Source organism: Salvelinus sp. IW2-2015, linkage group LG20 (genome assembly GCF_002910315.2).
Source record: "Salvelinus sp. IW2-2015 linkage group LG20, ASM291031v2, whole genome shotgun sequence".
Taxonomy (NCBI): Eukaryota; Metazoa; Chordata; class Actinopteri; order Salmoniformes; family Salmonidae; genus Salvelinus; species Salvelinus sp. IW2-2015.
Window position 1 is genome coordinate 15,102,193 of NC_036860.1, and position 14,272 is coordinate 15,116,464.

General features: G+C 40.5%; 2 protein-coding genes across 5 annotated transcripts; both read right to left on the reverse strand.

Moving 5' to 3' along the window:
• Positions 1–50: 50 nt before the first annotated feature.
• Positions 51–3,936, reverse strand: nosip (nitric oxide synthase interacting protein). Of its 4 annotated transcripts, none has more exons than XM_024013533.2 (10): positions 3,833–3,936; positions 3,485–3,560; positions 3,307–3,412; positions 3,123–3,204; positions 2,175–2,310; positions 1,927–2,093; positions 1,380–1,496; positions 653–723; positions 433–541; positions 51–285 (listed from the first exon to the last, which is right to left on the reverse strand). In XM_024013533.2, exons 2-10 carry the CDS (start codon positions 3,552–3,554, stop codon positions 214–216), a joined length of 930 nt encoding a protein of 309 aa, XP_023869301.1. In that variant the 5' UTR covers positions 3,555–3,560; positions 3,833–3,936; the 3' UTR covers positions 51–213. The 4 variants fall into 4 exon arrangements, with proteins under 4 accessions (XP_023869301.1, XP_023869303.1, XP_070289766.1 ...); XM_024013535.2 differs by having other exon boundaries at positions 3,838–3,925; XM_070433665.1 differs by having other exon boundaries at positions 3,485–3,575; positions 3,833–3,893.
• A 3,781-nt stretch (positions 3,937–7,717) lies between these two features.
• LOC139022648 (hepatitis A virus cellular receptor 1-like) lies at positions 7,718–14,269 on the reverse strand. Its single transcript, XM_070433668.1, has 6 exons — positions 14,120–14,269; positions 11,811–11,992; positions 11,527–11,595; positions 10,445–10,496; positions 10,251–10,287; positions 7,718–8,389 (listed from the first exon to the last, which is right to left on the reverse strand). The coding sequence occupies exons 1-5, from the start codon at positions 14,267–14,269 to the stop codon at positions 10,267–10,269; spliced, it is 474 nt and encodes a 157-aa protein (XP_070289769.1). The 3' UTR covers positions 7,718–8,389; positions 10,251–10,266.
• Positions 14,270–14,272: the final 3 nt, after the last annotated feature.

Sequence of the window (14,272 nt, forward strand, 5' to 3'; positions counted from 1 at the left end):
ACCAGTGTGCCTAAAATTAATACCTCATTTTACCTCCTAAGTTTCTTAGCGTGTTCACCTATGTGCTTCTTGTAAAATAGGTCAGAATAGAGCCCTGTTTTATAAGTGTGTGTGACAAAGCTTCAAAATAGCAGTTGGAATTCTCAGACTCCATACGAGAACAGATAACCGCATGTACACGCCTTTGTCATGTTGACTATCATCTCTGAACCATCACACCATCATTACGGGTCGAGCCTCTTTAGCTTTCAGTCCCACTCCAGAGCCTGCAAACCCAGTTCCACCCTGGGAAGGAAAAAAATTGAAAATATTATTTCAGCATTAACATCAYGCGGTCTTCAAATACCCTTACAAACTAAGTACCTTGCTCGGTCTTGCATGTACTGTACGTATACTCTTTTTTTAAACTCGAACACACTCTCCAACACTCACCCTCTGTAGTGGGATGATGTCCTTCTCTGTGAGTTTGTCTCCGGTAATCGGGTCCGTCATGTCCTTCCTGATCAGCCTCTCCACACACTCCTGAGTCACCACCGCTCCACTGAGAGGGGGAGTAGAAAGATATTTAAGAAGCGAGGAGAGGTAGTAGGGATGGCTTGATGTAAAGAGAGGTGGTCCAGTAAATAAAGGAACCGAAGAGGGGTATACTTACGAGGGTTTGAGAACGGAGCAGGGGACACTGTTACCCAGAGTGTCTTTAGTCACAGCACACAGGTACCTCTCCTGGAAACAACATGACCCAATGAGTCCCACTGTAACGCCGACAGGTTTTTGGAGATTTCTAACCCCTTTTAAAAATTCTGTGTTTGAGCTATATACTTCTGGGTATTGGCTTTGTCTATTTCTTCTGCATCTGTAGATACCAACCATTAGCCTGTGTGATTAACGGGGGCTGAGCTAGAACAGTGTTTGTGAGACAAGGGCGGATCCCGATGGGGCTGGGTCTTTTACAAAAATATCTGTAGAGTCCGAATGGTTTGAGCTACACACCATTTATGAAAAGCATGAACCTGTAACATGCTCTGCTCTAGGATGCTCACAAGCATCATTAGAAGGTAAGGGGTTTTTCTACATAGATCAGAGGAAATCCCAGGACATAGCGTCTATACTGTAATAAGCTTATATAGTTGCTATCACAAACTCCAAACAGTCACTGACTAGTTGTACATTTATTTCCCAGTGAGCAAAACATTTCTGTATTTACAGCAATCATAAATTCCTTTTGCGCAGGTTTTTACTTTGGCGGACCTTATTTTTTTATTGACACTTGTCAAGAAAACTCATGAATGCAACTATTTATGTAAAAGAGGGAGATGCATGGAGCTAGAGATAACAATGTGTAACAGTGTGCAGAGGTTGTGGTGTGGTCAGGCACTGACCTGGCGTGCGAGCAGGGCCACCCGGCCCAGACTGGGGTCCAGAGSAGTGAAGTGTACGTTGGTCAGCTCATTCATCTTCAGAGGCCGGCCAGACATGGGACACACCACCGTCTTACTCTGAGGGGGAGAGAGCGAGCGATGATTGAATTTGAACRCCCCTTTATTGGGTCAATAATTTGCTTTGCACAAACTCATTGAAATAGCTCAAATGTATGTTGGGTGTATGGTGGAGAAGGAAAGACCAACAGATCAAACACCTGGGGACAAGCTGACCTCAGAGAGATAACGGKGAGATGGAGAAAGAGAGGGGACAGACACAGGGAGTGCAATGACATTGACATTTGGACAAGAAACCTAACAAGCTCTTGGCAGTGGAAGAGTCAACAATTGTTTCCCTAGGACACAAAGGTCAGATCCTCAGTAAAGGAAAACAAGTGACCAGACAGCAGTGTTGAATGAGAGAAATTAAGAGAAAGAAATAGAGAGTGAAAATGTGGGATAAGGGCAAGGGGTAAGTCAACACTTTAGGACTTTGGCTTTCACTCACAGGTTTCTTGAGTATGGTGGGTTTGGCCTCTGGGGTGAGACTGGGGATCCAGAAGCTGGGCAGGGTCTGGGAGGAGCCAGTGCCGGCGGCAGGAGCAGAGGACTCGGCTTTTGATGTACTGGCTGATGTACCCGCAACACTCTGGCTGTCTGACTCTTTGGCCTGGCCTGAAGAGATAGGTTAACTCAATCTACTGTTCTCTGTCCTACGTCCTTTCCAAGCTAGTGGACACACAAACACACACTTACCAGAGGTAAAGGGGTTGATGGGTTTGGACACGATGCTGTTCTCCCGGGTCTTGAACCTCTCTGCTATCCCCCTCTCCTCAGATTTAGACTCCAGACGACTGTCACTCTTCTGAGTCTGTTTCTGCTTCTCGTACGCCTAAGATGGACAGTGAGAGGGTCAGATGAAGACAGATAGAGCTCGGTGCTTATTATCGGATGTATTAGGTTACAAAATTAAACTTTTTTTTGTATCATGTTAATGATATGTTAGAAAGACTACACTGAATGATTCAGAKCCTGAATAATCATATTCGTCAGCCTTATGAATTATATCATTAACATGATATAAAAATWAAAAAAAGATTTTGTAACCTAATATATCCYATAATAAGCACAGAGCTCTGTTGACATAGCGGTACAGGATTCTAATTAACAACTTGAGGACTTTACATTTTGTGGTTGTCATCTTCAGAGTTACATCAGAGGGTCGCAAGAAGCTAAATTAACATGACACGAGCCAAATCAAAATGTAAAGGGATTTGAAAAAATAAATAAATTGGTATACGCTCAGTGCTCCATTGACATTTCAGAGAAAAATGTATACTACAATTCTAAATGTCATGTCTCAAAATCGATATCCATCTTACCTTTATATTGTTTTATATCCTGCGGATTCGAGAAGAAATATAAGAGTCTAACGGGAAAGTGAGCCTTAATTCTTGCACAGAATCCAGCCTAGCTTAAGTGATTACATTTTCCAGATTTTGTTTCACTTTTTTCTCTGACCATCCTACAACCATTGGTTTTGTTAAAGGATTATGTACACAATTAAATACACACGTAACAATCCCATGGTCAAGTATGGGTGGGTTGATTGGCCTTAATTATATATATATATATATATATAGCTAAAACTAGTCTGTGTTTTCTGTACTATTTCCCAAACAGGACCATAGAAAAGCCAGTTACCTTCATTTTCTTGGCGATCTCGGTCTTCTGGTGGAGTATGTACTCCAGGATGGCCTGTTTTTCATACAAGTATCCATCTGGACTGGAGATACAACATTAACATCATTTTTACGACACACAAACTGGTATTAACGAGTTACACAACAATGATGTGTTTGTGTGAGACAAGGGGATTGCGGCTTACGTTACAACGGGGTCCCTGCAAGTCTGGAGAGAAAGGCAACAGCAGTCGAAATCCTTAATGGCATCCTTTCCTAAACGCACACTTTGCGTCCCATAACCCGATGCCGCTAGATAAGAGAGAGCAGATGGTGCTTAGCTGGCATGAATAGTTAACGTTAACCAACGTTGCAAAGACTCACCAGTGTCCTTCCTTTTCTCGTGGTAGGTGTAAACGGCTCCTGCCGTACAATTTTTCCCATGCCGAGTCATTGTCCGCTAGGGGGAAAAACACTTTAAAAATACTAGTTATCTAACGTTAAACAACTTGCTAGCTAGCAGAAAACATGTAGGTTAACATGCAAGTCTTAGCTAGCCAACGATAACGCTAACCAACGCCAACTGGTCCCACGACCAAACGTTAGCAGCAAGCTTTGATAGTAAAAAACAAACAAATAATAACCCTCTTTGCATGGAACTGAGTAGTAGCTGAATCTAAAGAACAATAATACTATAAAAATAGCTTCTTTATAAACAATATGTGTGTTTACAATACRGTGTCCGTTTCTAGCGAAGTCAATCCTGCGGATGTTGGTACGTCGGTGAAAATTGTTCGAGTCGTCTTCTTCATGAGTTGATTGTTGGATCGCATCCAAATTTTGGTGCATACACCGCCACCTACTGTACTGGTGTGTGATGGCATTCACGGCCTACCTACATTAAATTATTGATATGGTAATACAACATTGGGAAAAAGGAAAATTGCCCAGCCAACTATTAAAGCTCCCCCCCAAAAAAGAATACCCCCATTCCACTATTTAACCACATCTAATCCAACGGTCTGAGAGGACAGAACACTACCACTTCACACCCCTTGCAACTGTTCMGCAGTAAATCCTCGCAATCCCAAGTACTTCTCTGCCGCTGGCACCACAACCTCTTTTCTGTGACTTCCGATCCATTTCTGCAGTACAATTGATAACCATGGCTATGAATGCTAAAAATCCCACCTTACTGAAGCACATATTCTTTCTCTTTCCCTCTCATACTCCATCAGCACATGCTCCTCTGTTTCCTGGCAGTAATCACACCTTCTTGTTGGATGCTTTCCTATCACATTTAACTTCTTATTCAACTGGCTGAGTCCCACCCTTAATCTTGTAAAGATGGCTCCTCTCCTCTGTCTCTTCCTGCCGTCCGCCCCTCCATGACTTTCCTCTGTACTTGGAATAGATGCCTGCCCTTAGGGTCTCTGTTACACTGCTCCTACCATCTCTGCACCACCACCACATCAGGCCTTTTGCCGCTGCCTTGCTCATTGAAACTTCAATGTCCACCACGTCACTGCTAAGGGTGTTTAGCCAGTACATCAGTTTTAATAACGTTTTGAGAATGTACATTTGAAGTTATTTGAAGGTAATTAAATAACATTGTAGGAACATTCTCTAAATGTTGTGATTGTTTTGAACGATATGTGAAGGTTATTTTGAGATTTCTTTACATCATTGCTAGCTTAGTTTCTGTTTTGAACAGATAGGATACATGGAGATTAATTTGCTTAGGTATTAATCATGCAAACATATTTKTTTCTTATTGTGGCACAGCGTCAGTGGAATTCGAACCTACGTCTTCTGTTCTTTATCCATGGAATTAGTCTACTGCAACACCAGGATGGAGCTACTGTACCACGTTTTTTTWWAACTCATACAAAGCTGTTCATTTTATTCTAGTCAAATGTGCCCCATTTCAAAGAATACAAACACTTATTAAGATCAGGTGTGGCCAATTAGTGTGCACAGCCAACAAGGTGAACACAGTTAACAAGAGAYGATAGAGAGAGTTTTATTGATGCTGAGAACAGCATGTAAATGTTTTTAGATAACATTCTTAGATCTTTCTTTGAATGTTACGAATGTTTTCGTTTTTTATGGAAAGTTTTCATAATGTTCTGAGAACATGACTTTGTGAAGTTCCTTAAATMCACTGAGAARGTTCCAATGCCAAGCAACTATCCTGRACCATTACCAGAATGTTGTGGGAAGGTTGTATGCAAAATAACCATAGGTCAAACACGCTCTCACCAAGCCCTAAGAAACATATGGTTCTCAGAATGTTATGTGCTAGCTGGGTACTCTGTCTGGCTTGACTTCAACCCACTGTAATGCCATCAGCTCCGCCGTGTATGCAGACCTCACGGCTTGGTTTATGCTCTGACATGCACAGTGTACTGTGGGACCTTATATAGACAAGTGTGTGCCTTTCCTAATCATGCCCAATCAATTGAATTTACCACAGGTGGACTCCAATCAAGTTGTAGAAACATCGCAAGGATTATCAACGGAAACAGGATGCACCTGATCTCAATTTCGAGTCTCATAGCAAAGGGTCTGAATACTTATGTAAATAAGGTATCTGTTTTAAAATGTTTATACATTTGCAAAAATGTCTAAAAAGCTGTTTATGCTCTCGTTGTGGGGTATTGTGTGTAGATTGATGAGGGGAAAAAATATTGAATCAATATTATAATAAGGCTMTAATGTAACAAAATGTGGAAAAAGTCAAGGGGTCTGAATACTTTCCCAAGGCACTGTACATGTAATGTTAGGGTTATGTGGTTGMCTCAACTAGCTGTAGTTGTCTCAAATGAGAACACTTACTGTAAGTCACTCTGGATAAGAGCATCTGCTAAATTACTAAAACGCCAAATGTAAATGTTTTACATACAGATGTCATATTACTGTATTGAATTGTTTTTTTMTTTTTTTTACATTTAAAAAATGTTTGTCACAAATGTATCATTTGTATAGTTCTTTATTAAACATGTATTTGTCTCTCTGAAATGAAACCATCAAMTGATAGAWATTAAACAAATACATGTCATGCCCGATTAGATTTTGAAAAAACACAACAATCTCTTTATTAATTTCAGAAAATCTATAGCGTTTTGGAATTAAACTCTTCATTGTTTAGAGTTGACATTGACGTTGAGACTGGTGTTTTGCGGGTACTATTTAATGAAGCTGCCAGTTGAGGACTTGGGAGGTGTCTGTTTCTCAAACTAGACACTATAATGTACTTGTCCTCTTGCTCAGCTGTGCACRGGGGCCTCCCACTCCTCTTTCTATTCTGGTTAGAGCCAGTTTGCGCGGTTCTGTSAAGGGAGTAGTACACAGCGTTGTAAAAGATCTTCAGTTTCTTGGCAGTTTCTCGCATGGAATAGCCTTCATTTCTCAGAYCAAGAATAGACTGACGAGTTTCAGAAGAAAGACARTTTTTCTGGCCATTTTGAGCCTGTAATCGAACCCACAAATGCTGATTCTCCAGATACTCAACTCGTCTAAAGGCCAGTTTTATTGCTTCTTTAAAACAACAGTTTTCAGTTGCGCTAACATAATTGCTAAAGGGTTTTCTAATGATCAATTAGCCTTTTAAAACYATAAACTTGGATTAGCTAACTTGGATTAGTTTAGGTTGCTGATAATGGGCCTCTGTATACCTACATAGATATTCCATAAACAATCTTTCGTTTCAAGCTACAATGGTCATTTACAACATTAACAATGTCTACACTGTATTTTTGATAAATTTGATGTTATTTTAATGGACAAAAATTAGCTTTTCTTTCAAAAACAAGGAATTTTTGAAGTGACCCCAAACTTTTGAATGGTAGTGTATATTAGAGGTATGTTCAAATGTTATGCAGTAATAGTATTCGACCACAACTATGTTGACCTGTGAAGAACAAAGAAATATACTGAACAGAAATATAAGCGCAACATGCAAAAATTTCAAAGATTATACTGAGTTACAGTTCATATGACGAAATCAGTCTATTGAATAAAAATTCATTAGGTCCTACTRTATGGATTTCACATGATTGGGAATACAGATATGCATCTGTTGGTCACAGATACCTTTAAAATTCCTTTTGATACCTTTTGTGCATTCAAATTGCCATCTATAAAATGCAATTGTGTTCGTTGCCCGTAGCTTATGCCTGACCATACCATAACCCCACCGCCACCATGGGGCACTCTGCCATACACATGGTCTGCGATTGTGAGGACGGTTGGACGTACTGCAAAATTCTCTAAAACTACGTTGGAGGCGACTTATGGTAGAGAAATGAACATTCAATTCTCTGGCAACAGCTCTGGTGGACATTCCTGCAGTCAGCATGCCAATTGCATGCTCCCTCAAAACTTGAGACATCTGTGGCATTGTGTTGTGTGACAAAACTGCACATTTTAGAGTGGCCTTTAATTATCCCCAGCACAAGGTGCACCTGTGTAATGATCATGCTGTTTAATCAGCTTCTTTATATGCCACACCTGTCAGGTGGATGGATTATCTTGGCAAAGGAGAAATGCTCACCAACATGGATGTAAACAAATTTGTGCACAAAATATGAGAGAAATAAACTTTTTGTGCGTATGTAACATTTCTGGGATAATTTATTTTAGCTCATGAAACATGGCACCAACATGTTGCATTTATATTTTGTTTAGTATATACTGTAAATTCTACTCAATGACAGTCAACAATTTACACTCTATGCTTATATTCCCCATTACAAAATATGAATCTTCCAATTGAAGCTGAAACGATAAAATACCCCATGTTTGCTCATAWCTGCCAATATACTTTGTTCTATTATAACCTAATTCTAGCTGCATTTTCCATTTGATATGACAGTGCACATAAAAACATTACAGCACAAATGTTTAAAACGTCCCCTTTTAGTTTATTTCATACAACCCCACTGTGTTTAAGAAACACAGATATGACTTTAAAATATGAATGCATGTTCCTGAGAAGAATACCATGAACCTGTCATCTAACAATTATACACAAATAGCTCAATTACAACTTCTATAGGCTATCCATTATATCCAATATGTGTATCCAATATATCCAATATCTCTATATCCAGTGTGCATGTTTGTGGTGTTCTCAGTCAACAACAAAAAAGACAGAAAAATAACTTATAACTTATTAAAAGTGAAAATAATGACAGTGAATACAATCCCTTGGTTGCAGTATCTTCCTTGGCCACATGGTGGCGGCAGGGAGCTTATTTGTCAGCTTCGAAGACGTCGGCTACAGTCCTAACGGATAAAGGGAGACAAGTGGTTGGTTTATGTTCCATCAATCTTTGATTTTACTGCGCGTCAGTCTTCACATTTCTACTCACACAGGTAGGCCTATTGAAAGGATCACAGGGTGATGTGCATGTGAATTTGSGTATGATAAGCTTGCCATTTGGATTTGCGAACTATATATCTTTTCTCACCAATCTACACACAATACCCCATAATGATAAAGTGAAAACATGTTTTTAGACAWTTTTGCAAATCTATTGAAAAAGAAATACAAAAATATCTAATTTATCTAAGATTCACACACCTGAGTCAATATTTTGTAGAAGCACCTTTGGTGGCGATAACAGCTTTCAGTCGTCTTGAGCACGTCTGTATTAGCTTTGCACATCTGGATTTGGGAATTGTCTACCATTCTTCCTTGCAGCTTTTCTCAAACTTTGCTAAGTTAACGCTCCTGTTGGAATGTGAATCTTCACCCCAGTCTAAGGTAGTTTGCACTCTGAAGCAGGTTCTCATCAAGGATTTGGCTCAATTCATTGTTCCTCTTTATTCGTACCAGTCTCCCAGTCCCTGCTGTTGAAAAACATCCCCATAGCATGGTYCTGCCCCCACCATGCTTCACGGTAGGTATGGTGTTAGACAGGTGATGAGCTGTGCCTGGTTTTCTCCAGACATAGCGCTTGGCATTCAGACCAAAGAGTTACATTTTTGTCTCATCAGACCACAGAATCTTTTGCCTTGTGATCTCAGTCTTTCACGTTCCTTTTTGCAAACTACAGGCGTGCTGTCATGTGCCTTTGTCTCAGGAGTGGCTTCTGTCTGGCCACTCTCCCATAAAGCCCAGATTGGTGTAGTGCTGTAGAGACTCTTGTCCTTCTGGCAGGTTCTCCCATCTCAGCCAAGGAACTCTGTAGTTCTGTCAGAGTGGTCATTGGGTTCTTGGTTACCTCCCTGACCAAGGTCGTTCTTGCCCGGTTGCTCAGTTTGGTCAGACAGCCACCTCTAGGCAGTTCCATATTTTTTCAATTTCCCTATGATGGAGACCACTGGGCTCTTGGAAACTTTCAACACTCTAGAAATAGTTTTATACCCTTCCCTAGATATATGCCTCATCACAATTCTATCTGAGAGATCTATGGACAGTTCCTTGGACTTCATGGTAATACAATTGCAAATATTTCTAAAAACATGTTTTCAGTTTCTCATTACGGGGTATGTTGTGTAGATGGGTGAGAAAAACAATCAATTTAATCCATTTTGAATTCAGGCTCTAACACAGGGGTATGAATACTTTCTGAAAGCACTGTAGCTAGCTACTTCCCTCGCCGTAACGTTAAAATAACTGCGAGAAAACAGTGCTCGGCAGGCGGGGGCGCAAGACACTGTGTGCCGATGTACTGATWCAGCTGCCCAGTGGGAAGCACCTTAGGTCGGCAGGCACCTCGATACAACACCGGTGTCATTTGCTTGTCGTTGAGCTTCCCGAAGGCAGTAATTTTAGCTAATTGGCATGTRACTGTGAAATAAACATAACTATTTTTAACTAATGGCTGCCATTTAATGTCTGTTTTGATATGTGTGTAGCCGAAGACATCTTTCCACATTGTGTMMATAATTGTTTCTCCATCCATACGATACGGGCCGTACTATTACAAGCAGCCTCAATGGCAGTGGGCACGGCATMTAGTGAAGCAATGCTAATGGCCGTTTCATGTGGGGTGCTCCTTGTAGTAACTGAATTCCGCAGATAGACATTATTTGTCATTTTGAGAATAAACGTAATTCTGTGTKAAATTAAATGTTGACAGCTCCCACTGAGGAATTKAAAAAGGTGTTATGTCACTGTGAACGTGTAACTGTGTCTTACTTATAGATTGATCCAGTCAGCTCGTCCAGAAAACCACCTTGGGAATTAAAAACATACAGTGAACCTGATGTTTCTGCTGCCTMGCTTTCAAGCTCAAACATGCCTCTAATAGCGGCTAATGACATCTCAACTGTTTTTTTGCAAGCAGTTCAAACGATCATTCTTTATCAAACAGTCCCACACCCCTGTCTTACCTGGTTGGCAAAGAGTGCTGCAAACGGGACACACGTAGCAGAAGTTGCAGATCTAAAGAAATAAGCAGGAAAAGGGTAAGCCATTAGAGAAGGATAAGAAATAATGGAGTATATAACATCATAGGACATAACTGGAGGGAGGAGCCTCTCTGATCTGACTTTGTCATTGCATCATAACCAGCCCTCTTGATGTCAAAAATCAGAATATTAAGATCAGCTTCCTACTTCTGAGGAGCATGCYAACGCAAAATGAGTCAAATCATCGTTATGATAAAAAGTGAAGCCRACTATCAATTATCTTTCAAGAGTCACCCAGTCCTACAGTCACAGGCATCATCATGTTTTACAACCCTCTCACCAGCCACTTTCCCGATTACAGCCATTGTCCTGATTATTACAAACGATGCAGTAGTAATCATAACAGAGTTATGTGGTTGTCAMGATGTATTTCAGTGTAGACAGCTGCACTGCGTAGAAGCTTGCATGCCAAAGGAAGGCTCTGCCCAAGTCACCATATCTAGATCATATCTGATTTCTGCTTAGTTCAAGGGTAACAGTGAGGTTTGATAATGATTTGGTCAGCTTGGTTTTGACTAGTGTCTCTTCTCACAACCGCTGTATGGAGCATGCGAAGCGTAGAGAGCTCCCTGAGTTTTGAGAGACTAGGTATTAACTGGCTCTGTTGTAACCTTGCCTAGGACCTGAAGACTTGTGTTAACTTCCCAAGCTAATTATAATGCACAGTCTTGTGGTGCACAGATGACCTGGGTTCAAAACCCAGTCCGTCACATTTTCATGCTGTCTACACTCTCAGAAAAAAAGGGTTCCAAAAGGGTTCTTCGGCTGTCCCTGTAGGAGAACCCATTTTTTTGGTTCCAGGTAGAACCATTTTGGATTCCATATAGAACCCTCTGTGGAAGGGTTCTACAATTGGAACCCAAAACAGTTCTCCTTCGAACCAAAAAAGGGTTCTCCCTGGAACCAAGAARGGGTTCTCCTACAGGGACAGCTTAATAACTTTTCTGGAACCCTTTTTTCTGAMAGTGTAGGTTACTAGTGGTTGAATGGGAAGGTAATTTTACCTGGCAGGTGTCACAGTGCTTAGACTCATCTCCCTCTGCACATGGGCACTTGTCGCAGGTGTCACAGTGCTGAGAGAGAGAGAGAGATAAAGAGATYGGGAGGGAGAGAGAGGGAGAGGGAAAAGGTGAGGGAAAAGAAGAGCGAGGGAGAGAGAATTTTTGCCATTTTTAACAAGGATGGGGAAAACGTATTAAAAGGGTGCAAATTGTTTTACCAATAAATGTAACCACATCCACATCCACAAACACTAAACTTGTGTTTCTATCTAGATGGTGAGACCTACCTCACAGTATTCACAGTATGAACAGAGGGATCCTTTGTGATACAGTTCACCATCATCTTCCTCCTCTTCATCGTCATCATCGTCGTCATCATCATCATCATCATCATCGTCGTCGTCATTATCGTCATTATCATCAGCTGCAGCCGGCACATCATCATCATCGTCGTTATTACCGTCAGCCTCTGTAAAATAAGTTGTTCATTTCCATCCTAACACGTATGTGTGTATCTGTAAATGTTCTGTGATAGTGTTAATTAATGCATTTTTGTTTGTATAGCAAGTGTAACAGAATGGCAGTGTAGAGTTCATTCATACTGTACAAAACTCATTTCCTACATACAGTCCCGCATGCACACACTAGTTTTACACGCTTATATACTGTAGACAGACACAAATTCTAACCACATACCCAAACCAGTACAATGTACAGACTACCTCACAGAAGCTTTGTACATACAAATACACATAGGTAGATTATAATCACAAACGCCCGTAAAGAAAAGTCCAATCATTTTAAAGATATATATAGGTTCACACTCAGTATGACCATACAATAAACCATTCCACACTAAGATGAACGTTTTAACTTTTCCTGTTCATTTGTCTCAAACAGACTTTTTTCAGTACTAACTCCCACCTTTTTCATACTACACAGACGTACTCCATGCATGTAGTCAGTCACCAAACCCATGACTCCAGGCAACAACAGAAGTACATCCATATAACTCGTCATGATCAATTGATTTATTCTATGATTGAAAGTAGGGTTAGAGAGACARGATCAGAGGTGATATTTTGTCACAGTTTTCACAGAAAGGGGTTGTTTCACAGTCAACGAAAAATAAATAAATAAAATCCACATAAAAATAAGAGCAGACTCAAACTCCTGGAGTAACTGTCATCTCTTGTCAGTTGACTACCTAAAACAGATATATTTWTTTTTTTCCCCAATGCATTTTTTTCCCTCCAAAATATGAAAAACATCTACGTTGAGTACCAGGCTAGAGGTAGCCCACACAAACATTGCTTGATCTGGTGTAGCGAACGTCATCAAAAAATCTCTGATATCTGACATACAATCTAACTAAAGTGGTATCATACCCAATTATACAAATGAATGTATTATCAGAATCATTTATATTCCAATTATACTCTCTGAAGTGAAAAATGACTAATGGCCATATAAATATTTAAAATTAGTTTCAGAAAATAACGGAAGATTCTGTTCTCAGCATGAATGATTATCTTTGTACAAATATAATTGTCTGAGAACCGCTTGAGTGAGTATTACAAAATATGAATGGATACATTCACAGATGTGTTATTAATATGCATTCAAAYATGATGTAAAAACATAGACCAGGGTTGCATATACAGTACATTCATTTCATTGGAACTATTCAACATACAGTGACAAAGAAGGAAGCTCTACAGGGAAAGAGAGAGATTGAGAGATGTGGAGAAAGAGAGAAACTCTATCGACGCTTTTACAATTACCACTCCTTACTACTCTTATCTACTAAATTAATGAATTCTTTAGCCCTCATGTGCCTCCCCTCACCCCTTCCACCTCATGTCTGTCTGTCTATCTCTATCAAGCCTCCTCTTTCTACATCACTGTCTCTCTTTCTTTCTCTGTAGGTTAGCATGGAGGAGACACAAATACAGGTCAATCCAATCCATAACCGTGAGAAAGGAAGGACGGAGTGAAAAAGAAGAAACCATTATTTCAAACAAGACACAAATCAAAAGATCTGAATTTTATTATGATCCGATGACTGACTCTATCAAGTCTCTTGTTACTTTTAAATATGTATTTTTTTTTCCTTTTTCCTCATCATTACAATGCTTCTGTAGTCCCCAGGTTCATATCTACTGTACGAAGGATGACACACAGTTGGGACTCCAGGCGGGCCAGTTCAATTTCCCCAGAGTGTTCATAACTCTGTTTAAGCAGGGAAGAGAACACAGAGAGAGTCAGACAGACACAGCAAAGGTAATGGACAGCTGTAAAGGCGTGAAGGAGGGACTTGTGTACTAGTCTCTTTTCCTATATCTACTCTGATTGGACAGCTGAACTGAGTGACAGGCGGAGCAGAGAACTAACTGACAAGGAGAGGTTCTGCAGGGCAGGGAGAGGTAAGGAGAGGGGAGTGGCCAAGGTGTGGCTAAGCCCCTCCCCTCTCCCTTTCTCTTCTGGTATAGTTTCAGACAGGCAGAGAGGAGTGGGGTTAGGGTCACACAAAGATGATGGCGAGGGAAGGTGGATAAAGAATGCAGCATCATTTAAGTGAACAGATGTAACGTACCTGTGTGGTCATCATCGTCGTCGTCGTCGTCATCGTCGTCGTCGTCATCGTCATCGTCGTCATCGTCGTCGTCATCGTCGTCGTCATCATCATCATCATCATCATCATCGTCGTCATCTTTGTCATCATCGTCGTCATCATCATCATCATCTT